This window comes from Tupaia chinensis, unplaced genomic scaffold (assembly GCF_000334495.1).
Source record: "Tupaia chinensis unplaced genomic scaffold, TupChi_1.0 Scaffold146687_1, whole genome shotgun sequence".
NCBI classification, from domain to species: Eukaryota; Metazoa; Chordata; class Mammalia; order Scandentia; family Tupaiidae; genus Tupaia; species Tupaia belangeri.
The window spans coordinates 4,438,182-4,463,600 of NW_006206544.1; the positions used below are offsets into that span (position 1 = coordinate 4,438,182).

Consider the following 25,419-nt stretch of genomic DNA (forward strand, 5'->3'; position numbering starts at 1 on the left):
CCGTGGTCGACTACGTGGGAGTCCAGCGACATAGCCATTACGCTAACTGCTGGTTCCCACTATAAACAATTTTTAATGTGCTTTTTTTCAACCTCCCTACTTACTGCTATGTTTCAGCCATACTTTCTTTCCAGGGATTTCAAAAGATTATAGGTGTGGGACCAGCAGTTAGCGGAATGGCTATGTCGCTGGACTCCCACATAGTCGACTGCAGTTCGCATCCCGGACCCGGTGGCTTAAAACTCACGCCGGGCGCGTGTACGTGCGTGCCCAAGATCCCAAGAAGAGAATGGAGGAGAAGGGATTGTGGCATGACCATCCCCCCTGGGGGGTGATTTCTCGCTTTCTGTCTCTCTCTGTCTGGCGAGCGCATACTCCCTACAGCAAAAACCTCTCCAAAAAAAAAAAGATTATAAGTGCATAAAATGTAACAAAACAGAATAAGTATTTACTAAATGTTATTAAATGTATTTTGCTAACATTATTTGCAATAGCTTTACAATATTTTAGCTTTCATATATATAGTGATTTAATTATTCCCAATCATTAGATATTTAGGTTGTTGTCAGTTTAATGATAATAAATGGGGCTATGTTGAACATCCTTATACACAATCTATGTTTATATCACAGATTAATCCTTTAAAAATACATCTATGTAAAATTTAAGTCAAAAATATAAACCCTTAATATATTAATACCAAATGGTTTTATAGAAAAATCTGTAGATATTGTTGCTTGGAAAAGAAATTCTTAGTTTCACTGTACAGTGTGAGAAGTAAAAACTGAGTCTCTGGATTTTTGTGTATTTAACTCCATTTGGCTGGTTTGTTTCTTCCTTTCTAAAGCCACATACTATAAATAAATTTACATCCATTTTTTAGTCCTATCCAGGATATGGTTAACAATACTTAACCACTAGATAATAGCTTCTTTCAGGAAGACTTTAACAACTTTCATTCCATTGTCCATATTACTCTATGCAGAATGAACCATTTAATTTGTCTTGGTGATCATAAAAGTATTTATTTGGATTGGAGTGAAATAGAAGAATCCAGCATTCTCTTAATGTCTTTTACTAAAATCTTGTTTACAGAGAATGTTTAACCCAATATTTAATATTGTGAAGAATTTTCCACCTGTCAAATAACACTGTAAGAGATTTACTTCTACCAAAGAGCAATTTGATACATGACTGGAACCTGTGTGTTTCCAGCTTCAAGATTTTCCTTGAGGGAACCAGCAGTTAGCATAATGGCTATGTCGCTGGACTCCCACGTAGTTGACCGCGGTTCACGTCCTGGACCCGGTGGCTTAAAACTCATGCCAGGCGCGTGTGCGTGCGTGCCCAAGATCCCAAGAGGAGAATGGAGGAGAAGGGATTGCGGTGTGACCATCCCCCCTGGGGGGTGATTTCTCGCTTTCTGTCTCTATGTCTCTGTCTGGCGAGCACACATGCCCTATAGCGAAAACCTCTCAAAAAAAATTTTTTTTTCCTTAAACCAAGTTGACTTTTATGTCTAAATAAATAGCAATAAATAGCAATAGTTACTGTTATCTCTGATTCAGATTTGGCACAAGGGATTTCATTGTAACTTTCCTCCTTGGTCTATTTGTAACATGTCTTTCTGACAATAAAAAACCTGGTTTTCATAACCTTTGTGTTTGAAGGGTATTTTTTTTTCTTTCTTTTTTTTTTTTTTTTATTACCAGAATAGAGTTCTAGAATGACAGTTTTACTATGTCAGTACTTTTAAAGATAGCACTCTACTTTGAGCTTGCATTGTTCCCCACAGGAAATCTGCCATCATTCTTATCTTTGTTCTCTGTACTGATTGTCTTTGCCCCGCTCTGGCTACTTGTAAGATACTCTCTTTGCCACTGATTTTGAGCAACTTAATGTTTATGTTCCATAATGTTATTTTCTTCACGTGCAAGACTTACTCATATTGGAGGACTCTGGGTTTATGTCTAGAGACCTCCCTGAGTATGCCAGGCACAAATGTAGCCGTGATCCAGGGCTGGCTAGGCTGAGGGTAGATTGTAGCATCAAGACCCTGTTTCTCTATAGCTCTCTTTTTCTCTCTCTTGCTCATGAAATTAATAAACTTTAAACAACAAAAGAAAAGTCTGAATTCTGACTCCCCAGAGACTGACTTCTCTCATGGAAGACTGGCTTTCTCTGTGTAATGGGATAGCTGTTCCATGATACTCCCGTTTTACCACTGTCATGTATTCTGACGCTGCACAGAAACTCACTTTCTCTGTTGCAGTTTAAAAAATACTAAAGAAGGTCTTTTTTCAGATGCCTAATTCTGGGCAGTTAATTTAGGGGTGGTTGTGAAGGGCTGGGAGAAGTTGATGGCTCATGAAGATAAGGTGATGAAAGAATATGCACATCCCATCATAGTCATGTCTAGGGGCAGGAGAAGGGACTATTCCAGAGCAGACAGTTCTGTGATGTTAACTTTTTAAAATATAAAATTTTGCTAAATTGTCATGTAAAGTACTTTCAAAAGAGCATTAGGTATGTGAGTTATTTTAAACATAATTTAAAAGTCATAGTTTTTGTAAATCTTGAAATAAAGCATTGATGTTTTTTAATGTGATAGTTTAAATTCTATAATGAGTTTATTAAAATGTGCTTTTTTATTTAGGGTTTGAACTACAGTTCAGATTAGGCCCGACTTTACAGGGAAAAGCAGTTACTGTGTATACAAATTACCCATTTCCTGGGGAAACATTTCATCGAGAAAAATTTCGTTCCCTGGACTGGGAAAATCCAACAGAAAGAGAGGATGATTCTGATAAATACTGTAAACTTAATCTGCAGCAATCTGGATCATTTCAGTATTACTTCCTTCAGGGGTAAGTCAGGTGTTCTGTGTGTGGAGAAAAAATATTAATTTATCCTCTAATCTGAAGTTACTTTTCAGAAATTACTAAATTAACTTTTGTAGTACAATTTTTACAGTGCTTTCTTGAGCTGCAAATGGAGTGTGGTTCTTTAGTTTCTAGGAGGTAATTGTGCAGCCCGTTGCAGATTTAAAGTATTATATGACTACTTTTAAGTTATAGCTTAAACACTAATTTTCTTCATGCAGCCTGATTGTATGAGAATACTTTAAAAAGTCCATGGGAAAATGAAATTAAAGTACAAGTTTATTTTGGCATAAAAAATATGAAATTCATGTAAAAACATGAAATTCAATATGAATTCATTTCTTCACGATAACCATTTTGTATGAACTTTCTAAAGACTCTTTGGATGCTATTCAAGTGTCCTTGTAACTGAAAATCTTAGTATACTTATTTTTATTAAGTCTATTTTACTGGATGTTATACGTATGTAGTATTATGTAATTTTGTAGCAATTGGGAAAAGGTAGAAAGTGTCTTTTCTATTAAGTTTTGTTACAAGTTTTAAAGTTAATTTATATGCTTAGAAGTAAATATTTTTAAAGAATTATTTATTCAGGGCACCAGCAGGGGGTGTGGTGGTTAAGGTGCAGGACACTCCCACATGGCTGACCACTGTTCAAGTCCCGGACCTGGCAGCTTGTTTTCTCACTTTCTCTCTTTGTCTCTCTCTGGTCAAATTAAAATAAATGAATAAATAAAAAAAAATTAAGTAATTCTCTAAAAAAAGAATTATTTATTCCATTTGTTATTTTTTTAAACAATTATTTATTTATTTATTTAATTCCATTTGTTATTATTATTTTTTAAATTTCACCAGAGAGAAAGAGAAAGGAAAAGTGAGAAAGGAAACCACCAGGTCCGAGATTCAAACTGTGGTCAGCCCTGTGGGAATCCAGCACTTTAACCACTATGGCACTTGTTGGCCCCATATCATTATTTTTTTTTTTATTTTTAAATTTGACCAGAGAGAGAGAGAAAGGGAAAGCAAGAAGCAAGCCCCCAGGTCCAGGACTCTGACCGCAATCAGCCATGTGGGAATCCAGCGCCTCTACCACCACGCCTCCTGCCAGCTCCAGAGGTAAATGTATTTTTAAATGAGATAATTAACCTTCCAGTTAGATTCGGACTCTTAAATGATGATTTTTTTTCTGTCATTAATTGAAATGTTTTGGTTTTGTTTTTCCTCTTAGAAATGAGAAAAGTGGTGGAGGATATATAGTTGTCGATCCTGTTTTACATGTCGGTGCTGATAATCACGTGTTACCCTTGGACTGTGTTACTCTCCAGACATTTTTGGCTAAATGTTTGGGACCCTTTGATGAATGGGAAAGCAGACTTAGGGTTGCAAAAGAATCAGGTAATATCAGTTTTCTTTTAAAAATCTGATTATCGCTCTGAAAAAGATTTCACGGACTTTCCTCCTACTTTTAGTTTTGTTTCTTAACGTTTAGTGATATAAATAGATAGAGCCATATTAAGTGTTTTTTTATTTTTTTGAGCTGTAATATGTTTTTAATACTGGACCGCTTTTAACCTACCAAATGGCAAATTATGTGGTCCAAATTAATAAGGGAAGGACTGTATGATAAAATGAGAGCATTATCATTTGTAAGACTTTAACATATAAAGGTTAGTAGTAAAGTATTAAAATGTGTAAGAAGGGACCAGATGGGATAATGGTTATGTTGCTGAACTCCCATGTAGTCGACCGCTGTTCGAGTCGCAGACCCGGTGGCTTAAACTCACGCCGGATGCGTGTATGTGCATGCCCAAGATCCCGAGAAGAGAATGGAAGAGAAGGGATTGCGACGTGGCCATCCCACCAGAGGGTGATTTCTCGCTTTCTATCTCTGTCTCTCTCTGTCTTTCTGATGAGCGCACACACCCTATAGCAAAAACCTCTCAAAAAAATGTGTAAGAAAATATATGATTATAATTTTAATTCAGAGCCTTGATTAACTGCTTACCAGGCAGAAGGCATGTGCTGTGCCAAGAGTAAAATGGAACTTAAGTTGTATTTTACACTAGTCAAAAGATAATACTGATTTTCTACTTTTGAACTGAATATTGTATGAATGAATATAGTGTGAAGGAGCGAGAAGTTCACTGACATAACTGGCACCGAGTACAAGTACTGTGGGACATTAAAGGGGAGAAAGATATGTTGACATACTTGCATAGGATATATTTTCTACATGTAGATATTTTCCCTTGGCCAATAAAAGTTGAACTCCTTGAAATAACTGGGCTCTGCGTATGTTTTTCCCAAGTACAGTCATGTATCCCTTAACAGCAGGCATGCATACATTCCGAGGAATGTATCATCAGGCAGTCTCATCATCGTGTTATTATAATAGCGTCCTTACCTTACACAAACCTAGATGGTATAGCCTGCTATCCACATAGGCTGTGAGGTGTATATAGTAGATTTTATATGCTAAAGAGCCACAGTAATCAAAACAACACAAGATCAAATCAAGCACTAGAGAAAATGATGCAATCAAGATATTTGGTCAACATCGGATGTATGAAGCTGCTGAAGCATAACAGAGCATACCATATTTTCAGATCTTATTCATTTCATGTGAATTTCTTTTTAAGACTGAGTAAGTGTTCACAAATTATTTACTTTATTTTATTTTATTGTTAGGTTTTTGCCATAGGGCGCATGCACTCCCCAGAGAGAGACAGAGGAAAAGTGAGAAATAATCCTCCAGGGGGAATGGCATGCCACTATCCCTTCTCCTCCCTTCTCCTCCCTTCTCCTCCATTCCCCATTCTCCTCTTGGGATTTTGGGCATACATGCACACATTCCCGGCATGATTTTGCTTTCCTTTTTTTTTAAAGAGAGAGTTTTTTTTTTTTTATTATTTCTCTTTTTGGTATAGGGCATGTGTGCTCACCAGAGAGACAGAGACTTTGGACACACACACACACACACACACACACACACGCACCCAGTGTGAGTTGTTTCTTTTTTTTTTTTTTTGGAGGAGTTTTTTTTGCTATAGGGCACGTGCGCTCACCAGACAGAGAGAGACATAGAGACAGAAAACGAGAAATCACCCCCAGGGGGGATGGCCACACCGCAATCCCTTCTCCTCCATTCTCCTCTCGGGATCTTGGGCACACACGCACACGCGCCCGGCGTGAGTTTAAGCCACCAGGTCCAGGACTCGAACCGCGGTCAACTATGTGGGAGTCCAGCGACACAGCCATTATGCTAACTGCTGGTCCCCCCAGTGTGAGTTTTAAGCCACCAGGTCCAGGGCTTGAGTACATAGGAATTCAATGACATAACCATTATGCTATCTACTGGTCCTGCTCCATTATAATCTCTTGGGATCAGCAGATGTAATGGCTATGTCACGGGACTCTCATGTAGTTGACTGCAGTTTAAGTCCCAGACCCAGTGGCTTAAACTCACGCCGGGCGCGTGTGCGTGTGTGCCCAAGATCCTGAGAGGAAAATGGAAGAGAAGAGATTGCGGCATAAATATCCCCCCCTGGGGGTGGCGTGATTTTTCACTTTGTGTCTCTCTGTCTTTCTGGTGAGCACACATGTCCTGTAGAGATTTTTGCTACTGAGTGTGTGCGCTTGCTGGAGTGACAGAGACACAAAGTGAAAAATCACGCCACCCCCAGGGGGGGATATTTATGCCGCAATCTCTTCTCTTCCATTTTCCTCTCAGGATCTTGGGCACACATACACACAAACTCAGTGTGAGTTTTAAGCCTCTGAGTCCAGGACTCAAACCAGTTGACTTCATGGGAGTCCAACACCATAACCATTACACCATCTGCTGTTCTCTTCATTATAATCTTAAGAGACCATCATCGTATATGCAGACTGCCCTTCATCAAATGCCATTATGTGGTGCATGACTGACTGTACATTAGCACATTATCCCAGTCTTGTATGAGTAGATACTGATATCCTGGGGGATCTAAGTAACTCAAAGCCTGTGGTGTTATAACTAGGATTTAAATCCAGTGTTTGACATTTTTTCACAAGCATGTTTATAATTACTTAAGAAAGTTTACATTTATATTTTGCTTAGTTTGAGGTTCGATTTATTGGGTTTTGTTTTTTGTTTGTTTTTTACAGAGGTCTTTGTTTTCATGCTTTACAGGTTACAACATGATTCATTTTACCCCATTGCAGACTCTTGGACTATCTAGGTCATGCTATTCCCTTGCTGATCAGTTAGAATTAAATCCTGACTTTTCAAGACCTAATAAAAAATATACCTGGAATGATGTTGGGCACCTAGTGGAAAAGATGAAAAAGGAATGGAATGTTCTTTGTATTACTGATGTTGTCTACAATCACACTGGTATGTGCTTCATTCACTAAATTAATTAATTTTGGTGAAAATATTCTGATTATTTCTTTTTCTTCATGTTTTATATAACATAAATTTTAAAAGCATGAATAATGATTAAGTAGCCTTCAATTATATGGCATCTTTTTTTTATCTTATAAAGAAAAGAGTGTGAGTTGAAGATATAGTCTACATTGCATATGATGCTTATTAAAACAGGAGGGTTGTCATAGAAGGGACATAATGATACATATTTCAAAGTAGAATATTCATACTTTTTAGACTAATAAGTGGATCCTACATAACTGGAGCTCTGGTACCATAGCACTTACGAAAAAACTGAATAACTTCTTTTTTTAATTATTTATTTTTATTAAAGATATTTTTATCCACATTATCATCAACTTTTTTAATAATTATTTTATTTAACTTTATTTATTTATTATTTAAATTTGACCAGAGAGAGACAGAGAGTGAGAGAGAGGAGAGCGAGAGAGAGACAGAGGGGAAGCAAAAAAGGTCCAGGACTTGAACCGGGGTCAGCCATGTGGGAGTCCAGCACCCCTGGCCACCATACCACCTGCCAGTCCCAAAACTGAATGACTTCTAATATTTAAAGAGAAATAATTAGCAAACTCTCAAAAGTAAATTCTGGATATTATGCCTCGTACATGTTAAAAAAGCTTTTTAAATGTTAGCCTTTTTTGGTTCTAAGTTCCCTTAGCAATGTACAATTCTATGACCCATATCAGATTTTCCCAATGGTGATCCTTTAAGAGATGGTTGCTCACCCTGCCTGTCTGTGCAGTTGGGCCAGGCCTACAGAATCCTCCAGCCATGAATAGCGTCCAGTTTAACCCCATGTGCCTTATAAATTTTATCACCTATGCGTGCCACACTGTAAAAAAGTCTAGAAACCACTGATTTACATATGTAAACAATAGGAATGCTGGTGATACAGACATTTAAAAGAAACTTCTGTTTTAAAAGTAGTTTTTTCAAATTACCATAGAAACTATGAAGATGCTATGAAGAAAGCTCATGGCTCTGGTTCATCAATATAATCAGTCATCAATATAGTTATCAGTAGATAATAATTTTCAATAATAATGACAAAGTTGGATAAAAAAATAGGTATATTTTGGGGCCAGCAGGTGGCATAGCAGTCAGGACACTGGACTTGCATGTGGCCAACTGCAGTTTGAGTCCCAGACCTGGCAACTTGAAACTCATGCCAGGAGCATGTATATGCATGCCCAAAATCCCAAGAGGAAAATGGAGGAGAAGGACTGCAGTATGGCCATCTCCCTTTGAGGGTAGTTTTAGACTTTCTGTCTCTCTGTCTTTCTCTCTCTGTCTCTGGCAAGCATATGCACCCTATAGCAAAAATCTCTCTTAAAAAGAAAAAAGAAATAGGTACATTCTAAAATTTGGTGTGTCTGCATGCACCTAGAAACCAACACTTCAAACTTACCAAACCACGTAATGGCATAGCACTAGTTGTAAATTGTATGAATTAAGGTATGGCTTAGGTAGCTATAATGAAGAGAAAGAACAGTAAACAGTGACTTTAAACTGAAATCGTATTTATTTCTTATAAAAGATTAGGTAGGCATTCCAGGATTAAAATGATTGCTTGGTCATGGTAGGGAACTGGATTCTTTCTCTCACGTTGCTCCGCTTTCTCCAACACTTTGCTTTTAACAATCAAATATTGCTGCTCTGTCTTTGGCTGTCACACTCTCCATCCAGTAGCAATAGCGAGAGAAAGTCATGCCTTTTAAAGTGTGCATGCGTGCGCGTGTGTATGTATTGTCAGGAGAGTCATGATGCATTTTCGCATAGAAAAATCCAACACATACACTACTGCTCATATTGTATCAGATAGGATTTTGTCTCTTGTCACACCTAGGAGAAGAAATTGGCCTTGTACTACTTAGTATACAACTATGTATAAACTTAGTATAAACTATGTGTACAACTGACCTTTGATAGTTTTAGTACTAAAGGAAGAAAGGAATAAAAATTGAGGCACAGTAGCAGTCTCTGCCTAGATTATGTATTTCTGAGGCATTCCATATAAAAGAGGTGAATTTTGTCACAGCCTTACTTGGAAAGTGTTACAAGTCATGCTGTCATTTTTATGAAACAGATTTTCATTAAAAAACAAAAAAAAGTTATCTGGGGGGAGTGAGCTTCCGAAATGGCAGGGCAAGGGCTTCACTTACTCTCTACCCAGTGAAACAACCATAACTCGTAAAATTATTCAAAAGCAATCATTTAAAGTCTCTGAAAATTGTCCTGAGAATATTTGGCATTTAGAGAAACATGAAAATCTACTAAAGAAAATCTGCCAAAGCTTGGTAAAACCAAGAAGAGTGTAGGCATTTGAACCAAGACCTGCTCCATTATCCTGCCACACAGATCTGTTATGGGAGCTCCAGCCCAGGTGTTGTACTCTTGGTGGGTATGGCCAACATGGAGACTGCTCTCCCCACAGCTCCTAGTCTGGGGTTTACACAGTAGTTACAACAGAGAGGGCAGGCTGCCAGTGTTCCATTCTCCTCCTCCCCGTGTTACAGAAGCTGTATTACAGGCGTGCAGGCAGAGAAAAAACCTGGTTCCGTTTCTCCAACCAGCACCTACTCGTAAGGTGGAAGTCCAGCTTCCGGGGTGGCTGGCCAATAATGTTGGATTCCAATTACCCTCAATGCCACAAACTCTTGCTCTTCTGAATAAATGTGTCTTTGTTTGCTGAATGCCCTTAGGACAATTTTCAGAGAGTTTACCTGACTTTTTTATTGTTTTCATTGGTTACATAATTTTTCTTAGTTCTTTCCTATGCCACTCCAGAAGTCCATGTTTCATTTTTAATTTTGATGTATGTTAAAGCATAGTTTGGAATTTGACTCCTTTTTCATGTAGAATGAGAAAAAAATACTTTCACTTTCTAATGTTTAGAATTGTTTTATTTTATACTTGATTTCGTTTCAAATATTCAGAAACAAAGTTGTAAGATTTTACCATTGGGCAAGTTAGTGGTGTGGTGGTGAAGGCAGCTGTACCTCCCATAACTAACAGCTCAGATCATGTCCCAAACCCAGAAGCTTGAAAAACATGCTGGGTGGATATGCAAGTGTACCCAAAAATCTCAAAAGGAGAGAGAAATGGAGAAGGGATTGTGGTATGCCCATGCCCCATTGAGTGATGCTTTCTCCCTTTCACCTTTTCTCTCTCTCTGGCAAGCACACATACTCTCTGACAATGTTTTTAAATGATCTTTAATGTTGTAAATACTTACTTGAAATACCTTGACGAACTTCTGATTTAATTTGGAACATACTGATACAGATGGACAAGACAGTACACACTATACCTTTATTCTGTGAATGTACATCTGACCCTGAACAACACTGTTTTGAACTACTCAGGTCCACTTATGCATGGATTGGTTCAATAAATATATTGGAAAATACAGTATAGTTTTATAAATGTATTTTTGTAATTTTCTTAAAGTTGGATAAAAAAATAGGTATATTTTGGGGCCAGCAGGTGGCATAGCAGTCAGGACACTGGACTTGCATGTGGCCAACTGCAGTTTGAGTCCCAGACCTGGCAACTTGAAACTCATGCCAGGAGCATGTATATGCATGCCCAAAATCCCAAGAGGAAAATGGAGGAGAAGGACTGCAGTATGGCCATCTCCCTTTGAGGGTAGTTTTAGACTTTCTGTCTCTCTGTCTTTCTCTCTCTGTCTCTGGCAAGCATATGCACCCTATAGCAAAAATCTCTCTTAAAAAGAAAAAAGAAATAGGTACATTCTAAAATTTGGTGTGTCTGCATGCACCTAGAAACCAACACTTCAAACTTACCAAACCACGTAATGGCATAGCACTAGTTGTAAATTGTATGAATTAAGGTATGGCTTAGGTAGCTATAATGAAGAGAAAGAACAGTAAACAGTGACTTTAAACTGAAATCGTATTTATTTCTTATAAAAGATTAGGTAGGCATTCCAGGATTAAAATGATTGCTTGGTCATGGTAGGGAACTGGATTCTTTCTCTCACGTTGCTCCGCTTTCTCCAACACTTTGCTTTTAACAATCAAATATTGCTGCTCTGTCTTTGGCTGTCACACTCTCCATCCAGTAGCAATAGCGAGAGAAAGTCATGCCTTTTAAAGTGTGCATGCGTGCGCGTGTGTATGTATTGTCAGGAGAGTCATGATGCATTTTCGCATAGAAAAATCCAACACATACACTACTGCTCATATTGTATCAGATAGGATTTTGTCTCTTGTCACACCTAGGAGAAGAAATTGGCCTTGTACTACTTAGTATACAACTATGTATAAACTTAGTATAAACTATGTGTACAACTGACCTTTGATAGTTTTAGTACTAAAGGAAGAAAGGAATAAAAATTGAGGCACAGTAGCAGTCTCTGCCTAGATTATGTATTTCTGAGGCATTCCATATAAAAGAGGTGAATTTTGTCACAGCCTTACTTGGAAAGTGTTACAAGTCATGCTGTCATTTTTATGAAACAGATTTTCATTAAAAAACAAAAAAAAGTTATCTGGGGGGAGTGAGCTTCCGAAATGGCAGGGCAAGGGCTTCACTTACTCTCTACCCAGTGAAACAACCATAACTCGTAAAATTATTCAAAAGCAATCATTTAAAGTCTCTGAAAATTGTCCTGAGAATATTTGGCATTTAGAGAAACATGAAAATCTACTAAAGAAAATCTGCCAAAGCTTGGTAAAACCAAGAAGAGTGTAGGCATTTGAACCAAGACCTGCTCCATTATCCTGCCACACAGATCTGTTATGGGAGCTCCAGCCCAGGTGTTGTACTCTTGGTGGGTATGGCCAACATGGAGACTGCTCTCCCCACAGCTCCTAGTCTGGGGTTTACACAGTAGTTACAACAGAGAGGGCAGGCTGCCAGTGTTCCATTCTCCTCCTCCCCGTGTTACAGAAGCTGTATTACAGGCGTGCAGGCAGAGAAAAAACCTGGTTCCGTTTCTCCAACCAGCACCTACTCGTAAGGTGGAAGTCCAGCTTCCGGGGTGGCTGGCCAATAATGTTGGATTCCAATTACCCTCAATGCCACAAACTCTTGCTCTTCTGAATAAATGTGTCTTTGTTTGCTGAATGCCCTTAGGACAATTTTCAGAGAGTTTACCTGACTTTTTTATTGTTTTCATTGGTTACATAATTTTTCTTAGTTCTTTCCTATGCCACTCCAGAAGTCCATGTTTCATTTTTAATTTTGATGTATGTTAAAGCATAGTTTGGAATTTGACTCCTTTTTCATGTAGAATGAGAAAAAAAATACTTTCACTTTCTAATGTTTAGAATTGTTTTATTTTATACTTGATTTCGTTTCAAATATTCAGAAACAAAGTTGTAAGATTTTACCATTGGGCAAGTTAGTGGTGTGGTGGTGAAGGCAGCTGTACCTCCCATAACTAACAGCTCAGATCATGTCCCAAACCCAGAAGCTTGAAAAACATGCTGGGTGGATATGCAAGTGTACCCAAAAATCTCAAAAGGAGAGAGAAATGGAGAAGGGATTGTGGTATGCCCATGCCCCATTGAGTGATGCTTTCTCCCTTTCACCTTTTCTCTCTCTCTGGCAAGCACACATACTCTCTGACAATGTTTTTAAATGATCTTTAATGTTGTAAATACTTACTTGAAATACCTTGACGAACTTCTGATTTAATTTGGAACATACTGATACAGATGGACAAGACAGTACACACTATACCTTTATTCTGTGAATGTACATCTGACCCTGAACAACACTGTTTTGAACTACTCAGGTCCACTTATGCATGGATTGGTTCAATAAATATATTGGAAAATACAGTATAGTTTTATAAATGTATTTTTGTAATTTTCTTTTTTTTTCTTGAGAGTATTTCTTTTTTTTTTTTTTTTTTTATGGTTTTTTTTTTTTTTTTTTTGCTGTAGGATGCATATGCTTACTGGAGAGACAGAAAGAGACAGAAACAAAACATGAGAAATCACCCCCCCCAGGGGGATAGCCACGCCGCATTACCTTCTCCATTCTCCTCTCAGGATTTTAGGCACTCATGCACACACATGCCTGGCATAAGTTTGGGGTGTTTTTGTTTGTTTGTTTGTTTTTTGAGAGGTTTTTGCTAGAGGGCACGTGTGCTCACCAGAAAATCAGAAAGCAAGAAATCACCCCCCAGGGGAGATGGCCACACCACTGTCCCTTCTCCCCTATTCTCCTCTCGGGATCTTGGGCACACACGCACACGCACCTCGTGTGAGTTTAAGCCACCAGGTCTGGGACTCAAACCGCAGTCAACTACATAGGAGTCCAGCGGCATAACTATTATACCACCTGCTGGTCCCATTTTTGAGTTTTTTCATAGCATTTTCTGTACATATACAAAATATGTTTTAATTGGCTATTTGTGTTATCAGGCTTCAGTCAGCAGTAGGCTATTGGTAGCTAAATTCTGGGGGAGCCAGAAATTATTCTGGCTTTTTTTACTGCTTAGGAAGTCTGCACCTCTAACCCGGGCATTGTTCAAGTGTCAGTTGTATTTCTTTTAGCAATTTCCCAGCCTTGCGTCAATCAATCTTGTCAATCAACATATCTCCCTAACCTCTTAAGATTAGTGTATAAAGGGGTTACTTATGAGAGGACTGATTTTTCTTCCATCAGAATTTTCAAAGCAGAAATAAAGTTGAAAAAAGACTTTTAAAGTATGATGAAGTAGATGATAGGATACCATAACCAAAAGGAAGGTTTTTTTTTTTTTCCCATGAGACAATATCATTATAAAATATTCATATCTAATATAGAAGGAGGTAGTTGATAACTGTTGATAGTTTACTTTAAACTTAACATAGGTGCTAATTTCAATGTAATTAAAAGATCCTTTGTGTTTCCTTTTTCCTTAAGCCGCTAATAGTAAGTGGATCCAGGAGCATCCAGAGTGTGCATATAATCTTGTGAATTCTCCACACTTGAAACCTGCCTGGGTCTTAGACAGAGCACTTTGGCATTTCTCCTGTGATGTTGCAGAAGGGAAATACAAAGAAAAAGGAGTGCCTGCTTTGATTGAAAATGACCAACAAATGAATGTCAGTATGTATAGAGGAGTACCACACTGAAACAATAACATTTCTAAAGTACAGATTAAATATATATTTGAAAATTATTTTGAATCTTTATATTAATATGCTAAATAGTGTTTGGTGAAATTATTTTAATTTTTTTTTTTTTTTTACTACCGAAATTTTTCAGTGCATCCGAAAAATAATTTGGGAGGATGTTTTTCCAAAGATTCACCTCTGGGAATTTTTCCAAGTAGACATTTACAAAGCAGTTGAGCAGTTTAGAGGACTTCTTACACAAGGTAAAGAATATGCACTAGAATGACTTTATCAGTTTTATGAAATTGAGTATTACTTTTGAAGACATAACTCTTCTCTTGTTTAACCTTATAATTAAATTTGTTTTTATATTTGTGGGGGTTTTTAATATCATGAACTGATTCTGAAAGCTGAGAGTTAGAGACATCTGAAGGGCATGCCATCGTAAATAAATATACAATTCTTTGGGACTTCACCATACTGTTTCTTAGCAGAATGCTCATAATACAGTAAAATTTAGGATATACTTGTTAAACATGTGAAAGAGAGGTAGGTAGAGCAGGTTACTTTAGTTGAGAAGAGCTTGAATACAGGCTTTGAAACAGAGTATGATAGTTCTGTTGTCTATGGTAAGATCTTACCAGACACAGCGGAACTTCCAGCTGACGGTGTGCCCATCATTCAGAACACCTAAACCACTAGTCAGAGAATGAAACCAGGTATTAGCCAGTAACAGAAGGAAACCAGTCTTCAGCTGAGGACATGACTAAAGCAATCATGTGTGCTTCTTTCAGAGAATGCTAAGATCAGGCAATCCTATACCAAAGTCTGATGTATTACAAATGAGTTTCAGAAAAAGAGTGAAAATTCTCTCAAAACCCATTTATTTCCTTTTTAGTTTATTATTATTATTATTATTATTATTATTATTATTATTATGTAAGGAATATGGTTGTTGGTGAAAAGAAAAAGGATTAAAACATTCCTGTGTGCTTATTTCAGAGACTACAAAGAAGGTCAGGCTGTTGGTAAGACTTAAGAACAGGGAAGAGTTTATGGAAAAAGAATTCTTGAAATCAGAATATTTGGTAGCACTTGGGAAGAAAACACTTATTTCTAAAGACCTTAATGCCATTAAAAAATAATAAAAATAAAAAATAAATGAACAGACCAAGGCAGAAAAAGTGGGCCTGGGATTGAACTGATAGAATTTCCCGTGGTTTTTGTTAATAGTGTTATTGTGTTTCTTTCCATTTCTTCCCCCTCCCATTGAGGAGCTAGAGGGTAACTGCAGAAGAATAAGAAGAGATTATAGGAAGGTTGTTTCTGAGATACATATTTATTTGTTTTGTTTTTTTCTGAAAAAATGTAGATTAAAAAATTTTAAATCAGTAGCAGTTTTAATCTCCTTGTGGATATTTGCATTTAAGATACCTTTCTGTCTTTCAGGAAGGAGAGTAACTAAATCTGATCCAAAGGAACATCTTAAGATTATTCAGGACCCTGAGTATAGACGGCTTGGCTGTACTGTTGATATGAACATTGCACTAGCAACTTTCATACCACATGAGTATGTTATATATTTTTTCTGTGAAATAAATAATAATATGGACTGGCCTGATAACCTAGTGGTTAAGAAACCAGATCCCTCATGGCTTACCATGATAGAAATTCCAGCCCTGGGAACCAGCAGTTAGCGTAATGGCTATGTCGCTGGACTCCCACGTAGTCAACCGTGGGTCGCGTCCCGGACCCGGTGGCTTAAAACTCACCCCAGGCGCGTGTGCATGCATGCCCAGGATCCCGAGAGGAGAATGGAGGAGAAGGGATTGCGGCATGACCATCCCCCCTGGGGGGTGATTTCTCGCTTTCTGTCTCTATGTCTGTCTCTGTCTTTCTGGCTAGCGCACGCACCCTATAGCGAAAACCTCTCCAAAAAAAAAAAAAAATTCCAGCCCTTTCATATTTGTGGGGGTGTGTGCATGCCCAAAATTCTGACAGGATGGAGAAATGGAGGAGAAGGGACTATAGCGTGACCACACCCCATTGAGGGGGTGCTGTTTCTTTCTCCCTTTCTCTGTCCATCTTTGTTGATCAAGTGGTGAGTGTATTAAAAGTGGCGATTAAAAAACTAAAATGAAGAGTAATATATAAATTATAAATTTTTATGGTTAGTATGATTTCATACCATTTACTAAAGCCCTTGGTAGAAAATGAGATAAAGTAATACATCGTAACTCCACTATTACAATATAAGAGTTCCCCACTTTTTTTGTGTGTCAGGCCATGTTCCTATACATGTATATGTTTATATATATAAACTCTTTTACATATATAAACATGTATAAATGTTGGAAAGCTTCTTCAACCATAATTAAGATACTGATGAACATAGTTAAGGTTTCTGTGACCCTCATTAGAAAATTCTTAGTGTACAATTTGTAATACCATTAAGTAATAAGTTTTTGTTGGTCTGTCCTCTTAAGCAATGGACCAGCTGCAATTGAAGAATGTTGTAATTGGTTCCATAAGAGACTTGAAGAATTAAATGAAGAGAAGTTTCGACTTATGAATTATCATCAGGAACAGGTTTGACTTATTTTTGAACTGCTGTTTTTTTTGTTTGTTTCATGTTTTAATCTTTAATGCTACTTTGTTGTTGCTGTGACTGCTGCTGATGATAATATAACATAATTTAATGTTTTCCAGGCAGTTAATTGCCTTTTGGGAAATGTATTTTATGAGCGAATGGCTGGCCATGGTCCTAAACTGGGACCTGTCACTAGAAAATATCCTTTAGTTACCAGGTATTCCATTTTTATTTTCTTCTCTTTGATAGTTAAGAATTGAAGATTGTATTTAATTTTTTCATGTTGTCCTGAACGTTTCCTTCAGTGTGTACCTTCCGTACTTTTCTTAATCAGAGGTAGAAGTTTTTGATTTGGAAGTAAGCTTAATATGAGTCAATTGTGGTAAGCAAATATTTTGTTAGAGAAACTAACATCAGCATGAACCATTTTATATTTACTATTTATGTTAATATTTCTGGAGGAAGCCATACTTAGTAATAAATTAAATATTGATCATATTGAGCAAACATGTATTAGGTCATCGGGAAAGTCGTGACATATTTTTCTATGTTTTTCTATGCAAAAATGCATCATGACTTTCCCCACAGTCCAATAGCTTCTTACTTTGTGGGCAATGTAAGTGGGCAACTAGAGTGTAAAGTTTTTGCAAAGTAACATCAACACCTCAATGACTTCCTTATAATTTTATAAGGTGTTAAAAATTAATGAAAATGTTAGCCAGATATGCTATAATGTTAACACTACATTCCTCAAATCATTCTAGATTTACTCAGAAAGTCTACTAAAAGACCTTTGACCTGTGTCCTTGGTCCATAAATCCAAAATCAGAAATCTCCCAAATCTGGAAATGTTTGAGCACCAACATGATGCCATAGAAAATTCCACATCTGACCTCATGCGATTGGTCACAGTTAATATGCTGCAATACAAAATATTGTATAAAATCATCTTCAGGATACACATATAATAAGGTTTATCAGAAATATCAATGAATATCAAGTTTGGACTCATTATGTATATGCAAATATTTTAGAATTTGAAAAAATCCAAAATCCAAAACAGTTCTGGTTTCAAGCATGTCAGATAAAGGGTACTAAACCTGTATTGAAATTTATTTCTTATAAATGGTGTTAATCTCATTTTTTCTATTTATTAGAGAAGTTTAATGTTACAAATTCAGATTTTCTCTAAGGAGTTTCTCTGTTCAGATTTAACATTTAATTTTATCTGCGTAGGTATTTTACTTTCCCATTTGAAGAAATGGCATTCTCCACAGAAGAATCTATGATTCATCTCCCAAATAAAGCTTGTTTTCTAATGGCACATAATGGATGGGTAATGGGAGATGATCCTCTTCGAAACTTTGCTGAACCAGGTATATTATTTTTAACTTCTCTATGGGTAGTGAAAGCAGAGTTCATAGAAAGCTCAAAAATATAGTCTGTTCTATTGCTTTTTGTTCTCACCAGACTAGTGCTATTTAAATTGCTTTATCTCAGAGGTACCAGAGGTACATACAGTTAGAGAGAGAAGAGAAAAAGTTGGCGAAATAATGGAGCTCATCGCCTCTCCTCTGCTTTGCCCTCCTGCCTATTATCTTCTCAAACAGAACAGTTTTTACATATCTATATTGTTGGTCTACTTAAACCTTTATCTGGGAAAATATTATTCTATTTCATTTTTTAAAAGAAGTTTGAAACCCCTGTTATTACAGTTACATTGCCATAAGAAAGATTTTTTTACTCGTTGAGCAGAGAGATCTTAAGGTATTTGAATGGCAGTTGAACTAGACTTTGTTTTTAGGTTCTCCCTACTTACTCTTTTTTTAAGATGATTAATTTTATTATTATCATTATAATTAATTTGCTATAAATCATGTGAGCTCACCAGGGAGAGACAAACAGAGAGGAAGAAGGAAAGTGAGAAAGCAAGCTACCAGGTCCAGGACTTGAACCACAGTTAGCCACGTGGAGTCCAGTGCCTTAACCATGTCACCTGCTGGCCCCCAGATAGTCTTTAACAACAACATAAACTTGTAATTTAATTCACATTTTCACACATTTTGAGGTCTTCTTGTTTTTGTTTTTCCTTTTTATTTCAATTGTTAGAGGGTGTATATGCTCACCAGAGTACTGGCACGCACAAGAGGGAACCCTCCAATGGGGGGTGGTCATGCCAGCCTTTATTTTTTCTATTTCTCCAACCTATCAGGATTTTGAGCATGCACACACATGTTTTTTCAAACCTCTGGAGCTAGAAATTAGAACCATCCACTTCGCAGAATCTGATTCCCTATGCACTGCACTTAACCACTATGTTACAGGCTCCCCTTCGACTTCTTTTCTTTCCTTTTTTATTTTTTTTTGAGAGGCTTTTGCTATAGGGTGCGTGCGCTCACCAGACAGACAGAGAGAGACATAGAAAACCCCTGTTATTACAGTTACATTGCCATAAGAAAGATTTTTTTACTCGTTGAGCAGAGAGATCTTAAGGTATTTGAATGGCAGTTGAACTAGACTTTGTTTTTAGGTTCTCCCTACTTACTCTTTTTTTAAGATGATTAATTTTATTATTATCATTATAATTAATTTGCTATAAATCATGTGAGCTCACCAGGGAGAGACAAACAGAGAGGAAGAAGGAAAGTGAGAAAGCAAGCTACCAGGTCCAGGACTTGAACCACAGTTAGCCACGTGGAGTCCAGAACCTTAACTACCATGTCACCTGCCACTCTCTCCATCCCCCCCCCTACTTACTCTTAGCCTCTTGCTTTTCTACAGCTGTTTCCTTTCCAGGAAGAATTTTGTAGTGGCCCATCTGTGTATTTATTTTTTAACATTTCAGAACTAGGAATCTGGTTGAGTGATATTAATGTTAATTCAGGGCTGTCTCCATAGTGCAGTGATTAAGCACTGTGCACAGGGAGCCAGATTACACATGGCCACTCTTAGTTCAAATCCCAGTCCCAGTGGCAACATGCCAGGTGCACATCAGGATCCTGATGACATGGAAAAGGAGAGGAAACAGCATTGCTGCATGACTTGACCCCATTAGGGAGTGACACCTCTCTCTTTTTCTGTCTCTGACTCTCTTTCTCTTCTAACCCAGTCCCATGTATGCACATGCCCTCTGGCATTTAAAAAAAAAAAAAAGTAAAGTTAATTTGGAAATCTTAGGCTCTGTTTTTGTTTTTTAAGAATATAAGTGAGGGGCCAGCAGGCAGCATGGTGGTTAAGGCAGCTGGACTCATACATAGCTGAGTGTGGTTCGAGTCGCAGACCTGGCAGCTTGCTTTCTCACTTTCCTTCTCTCTCTCTGTTTCTCTCTGGTCAACTTCAAAAAATAAAATAATGACAGTAAATAAAATTAAATTTAAAAATTATTCAAAATCATAAAAAATTTTTAAAAAATGAAAAAGAAAAAAAGAATATAACTGAGTTTAAGGGCCAGCAGGTAGTATGGTGGTTAAAGTGCTGGACTCCCACATAGCCATCAGAGGTTTGAGCCCCAGACCTGGTGCCTTGAAAATCACACTGGGCGGGAACCAGCAGTTAGCGTAATGGCTATGTCGCTGGACTCCCACGTAGTCGACTGTGGGTCACGTCACAGACCCGGTGGCTTAAAACTCACGCCGGGTGCGTGTGCATGCGTGCCCAAGATCCCGAGAGGAGAATGGAGGAGAAGGGATTGCTGCGTGACCATCCCCCCTGGGGGATGATTTCTCGCTTTCTGTCTGTATGTCTCTCTCTGTCTGTCTGGCGAGCGCACGCGCCCTATCTCTCAAAAAAAAAAAAAAAAAAAGAAAATCACGCTGGGTGTATGTGTGTGCCTGCCCAAAATCCTGAGAGAACAGAGAAGGGATTATGGCCTGGCCATCCTCTCTAGGGGGTAATTTCTCACTTTCCTTCTCTTTATTTCTCCCCCCACCTGCAAGTATGGCAAAAACCTAGAAAATAAAAAGGGAAGGGACCAGCAGTTAGCGTAATAGCTATGTCACTGGACTCCCATGTAGTCGACTGTGGTTTGAGTCCTGGACCCAGTGGTTTAAACACCCTATAGCAAAAAAACAAAACAACAACAACAACAACAACAACAAACACCTCTCTAAAAAAAAGAATGTAACTGAGTTTTAAGTATCCTTGTCTCATTTTTTTTTTTTTTTTGAGAGGTTTTTGCTATAGGGCACGTGCACTCGCCAGAAAGACAGAGACAGAAAGCGAGAAATCACCCCCCAAGGGAGGTGGCCACGCTGTAATCTCTTTTCCACTGTTCTCCTCCTGGCATCTTGGGCATGCACGCACATGCACCTGGCGTGAGTTTAAGCCACCAGGTCCAGGACTTGAACCGTGGTCGACTGCATGGGAGCCCAGCAACAGAGCCATTACGCCAACTGCTGGTCCCTTGCCCTATTTTTTCTAACCATTCTTATTGAAAAATAGTTAGCTTGTCCTATACTGTAAGTTTACTATAACCTTTTGTCAAAAGTTGGTAGAAAGTAGAGATGGAACTTTAAATGTTTTTGGTAGAACTATAATTTTAAAGGGCCTATGATAGTACTACTACTATTTTACCTTAAGAAGCAACTTGGATTTTGAAATTAAACATACCATTTTTAGAAGAGACAGTAAGCTAAAATTTTCACAAAATAAGTATGAACTATAAATTATGTTATTTGAAGGCTTATTTCATACCCCTTTAAATATTATTTTAACCTATGTATCTTTACTGGTAGACATAATTAGTACAACTTTAAAACAGCAGTATTTCCTTAAATTAAGTAATTGGTTTTATTTTTTTCTTAAACCACTGAAAACAAGCTCCTTTCTTAACAGGTTCAGACGTTTATTTAAGGAGAGAACTTATTTGCTGGGGAGACAGTGTTAAATTACGCTATGGGAATAAACCTGAGGACTGTCCCTATCTCTGGGCACACATGAAGAAATACACTGAAATAACGGCAACTTATTTCCAGGGAGTGCGTCTTGATAACTGCCACTCAACACCTCTTCATGTAGCTGAGGTACAGAAAAACAATTCATCTACATTAAGAAAAGAAATTCAGTGTTCTTGCCTAGATTAACTTGAGTAGATTATGAAGGTACATGTCTCTTTTTGCTGGCTGGACACCAGCTTTGGTTCAGTAATAGTATTTAACTTTTACATAATTTGCGTAAGTAACAAATCAGATGCAGTTGTTATATAATACTGGGCTATAAAATGTTTAATAAATAGTTTTTGAATTTTAAATTTAGGAAGGTTGATCATACTGTCTCTAGAGATGTACATTAAAGCCATATTTTCTATTGATAATATATGTAAATTATATTTTTAGTTTACTTTAAATATATATTAGCAGATACTGTAAAGTTGAGGAGCTTTACATATTATAATGATTTTTTTAAAGAATTTTTAATTTAATTTTATTTATTATTATTATTATTGTTCTTTAGTTTGACCAGGGAGAGACACAGAGAGAGAGAAAGCCATGAGGTCCGAACTTGAACTGTGGTCAGCCATGTGGGAGTCCAGAGACTTAACCACCCCACCACCTGCCAGCCCCTATAGTGATTATTTTAACACTGGTATATTGACGTTAGTTTTAGCTTTGATTCTATTTTCTAAAATTATTTATAAAAATTTAAATGTAGACATACATGTTCTGTATTCTTCTTTGGCTTCTTACACTTTGAACAGTGCCAGTACCTATAGTGTTATCTTCTACTTAGTATAATTTTGTAAATTAACACTTATAATTTTGTTGTGCTTATGAGATTTTTTAATTTTTATTTTATTAGTAATACCAATCTATTTAAATATCCATTATAATATAAGACTATCATAGTAATTTTTTGGGGGGAGAGGTTTATTTTTTTTGCTATAGGGCACATGCGCTCGCCAGAAAGACAGAGAGATAGAGAGATAGAAAGCAAGAAATCACCCCAAAGGGGGGATGGCCACGCCACAATCCCTTCTCCTTCATTCTCCTCTCGGGATCTTGGACACACACCCATGCGCACCCAGCGTCAGTTTAAGCCACCAGGTCCAGGACTCGAACCGTGGTCAGCTACATGGGAGTTCAGCGACATAGCCGTTATGCTAACTGCTGGTCCCTGCTTATGAGGTTTTTGATAGCCTCCTAGTGACAACTTAATGTTCCTTGGAAATGTTTCCTTATTTGAAAAATATCAATTTCTATCATTTTTAGGCAGTATTATAATATAAAAGTCCTGTGCTAAAAATTGATTAGATTTGGAAGGATTTAGTGAAAGTTAATTAAACTGATAGACTGTTGCTCTAAATAATGCAGTTATTTGTTGTCGTTGTAACTTTAGTGACAGCAAGAAATATATCTGCCTGTAAGATTACTGTAACATTATGGCAAAACAGAATGTTAAAACTTGAATTTGTTTAATTGTAGGTTACAGTATTCTCCAGGATTCTTCTTATAAGTTGGTAGAATTTCAAGTATTTCATTTATTTTTGTGCAAACATTATGTTAGACAAATTTGGAACCAATCTGATTGCTAATTGTAAGCCAATATTTGCTGATTCTCAGCTAAATAGTTAGTACCAGTGTTAAATATAAAGTATACAAGTGGAAATTATAAGAATTTAAGAGTTTATTGTCATGTGTTGCTTTCAGTCTGGGCAGTCAGGCCTAATCTTTGCCACAGGTAAATAATTCACCAGTAGGGAATTTATCAATAATGACTTAGCTGTCAAGAAATTAATAATCTGACTAGAGGTATTAAAAAGAAAAAAAAAAACAGGAATATCCTGACAGAATTGTTGTAGTATGGTTTATATTTTTTAAAATATATTAACATTATTCTTTCTTTTTTCTCCTCTCTGTTGTCCCTATTTCTTTGCAAAATCTAATCTTTCTTTTTAACTGTCTTATTTGCTTTATAAATTCTGCTTCTTATGTATATTGTTCTATTTGATATTTTCTTACATATACACAACAAAATTTGTTGAAAATTCATTTTAATTTCCATTTTGTCTCACTACGTATTTTTCTATGTCAACTCTGCGCCTAGTCTTGCCTCCTCCCTTCCTCCCCGTCTTGCTTTTCTCTTTCTTTTACATTTGTGACTGTGCTTTTTGCAGTACATGTTGGACGCTGCTAGGAAATTGCAACCCAATTTATATGTAGTAGCTGAACTATTCACAGGAAGCGAAGAACTGGACAATATCTTTGTTACTAGACTGGGCATTAGTTCCTTAATAAGAGGTAGGCTTGTTGAAGTGTTTTTACTGTCTAAAACTTTAGCTTTCATTTAGGTACATCAAAAGGCATTTAATAGCTCTATCTTTAATGCTCAATAATTTTTTAACACAGTTAATGTTCTTTTAGATAATATAAAGAAAGTTTTATAATATAACTCAGTATATTTTTATCAATAAAAATTTCTATTTTGGAGTAAAATATCTTATTTCAAATCGCAAGACCAACAAAACCGTGTTTTATTGTTGTCAAACATATAACAATTTGTTTTTCATCTCTTACCTGGATATGTGATGTAATTTTTAGATTTTCTTTCAATATAGATTTTGTGTAGTCAATGTTCTAATAACATATGTTATCTTTTCCCTACATGAGCCATTTCTCCAATAAAGTTGTAGAAGATATTTTTGTTACTTGAGCTAATAGATGTGTAAGGAGTTTATCCTTGATAATATTGCTGTGGCCTTTATTTTGAAAATCAGTTATAAGAAATCTAACCCTGTTTTGGACATGAGAAAGGGAGAGTGTTAACTGTTCTGTAATGCTCTGCAGAGGCAATGAGTGCGTATAACAGCCATGAAGAGGGCAGGTTGGTTTACCGATACGGAGGCGAACCCGTGGGATCCTTTGTGCAGCCCTGTTTGAGACCTTTAATGCCAGCAATCGCACACGCCCTGTTTATGGATATTACCCATGATAATGAGTGTCCTATAGTCGTAAGTGTCTAATCGGGTTCTTGTAGTTGCTTATTTTGCTAATATGCTTTCATATTTGGTTCTCTGATACTTAATGACAGTAATATTCGCATACTCCAAAATAGTGTCGTATATTTATAAGTGATGATAGCACATCATTTTAGAATCTCTTGTTATTTGTTTGAAAAGAAATTAACATACCTTACAAAACGTGTTTATGTAGTTCTTCTTTTACTTCATTATGCCATAGAATGACTTTGCACTTGAGAGTAAACTTTTGCTTTCTTGTTCTTTTCCAGCACCGATCAGCATATGATGCCCTTCCAAGTTCCACAATTGTTTCCATGGCCTGCTGTGCTAGTGGAAGTACAAGAGGCTATGATGAATTAGTGCCTCATCAGGTTTGTTTATGTCTTTGTTGTTAAGAAAGATTTTTTGCTTTAGGGAGTGTATGCTCACTAGAGAGACAGAGACAGAAAGCGAGAAATCACCTCCTGGGGGAATAGCCACACTGCAAT

General features: G+C 37.1%; 1 protein-coding gene across 1 annotated transcript in view; it reads left to right on the top strand.

Moving 5' to 3' along the window:
• Positions 1-25,419, top strand: part of AGL (amylo-alpha-1,6-glucosidase and 4-alpha-glucanotransferase) — a 75,824-nt gene that overhangs the window by 9,023 nt on the left and 41,382 nt on the right. Inside the window, 13 exon segments of the mRNA XM_006169022.3 lie at positions 2,657-2,867; positions 4,111-4,277; positions 7,054-7,257; positions 14,194-14,375; positions 14,539-14,650; positions 15,837-15,957; positions 16,874-16,976; positions 17,097-17,194; positions 18,214-18,353; positions 21,811-21,998; positions 24,089-24,212; positions 24,759-24,922; positions 25,201-25,302. Coding sequence (XP_006169084.2) covers positions 2,657-2,867; positions 4,111-4,277; positions 7,054-7,257; positions 14,194-14,375; positions 14,539-14,650; positions 15,837-15,957; positions 16,874-16,976; positions 17,097-17,194; positions 18,214-18,353; positions 21,811-21,998; positions 24,089-24,212; positions 24,759-24,922; positions 25,201-25,302 — 1,916 coding nt within the window.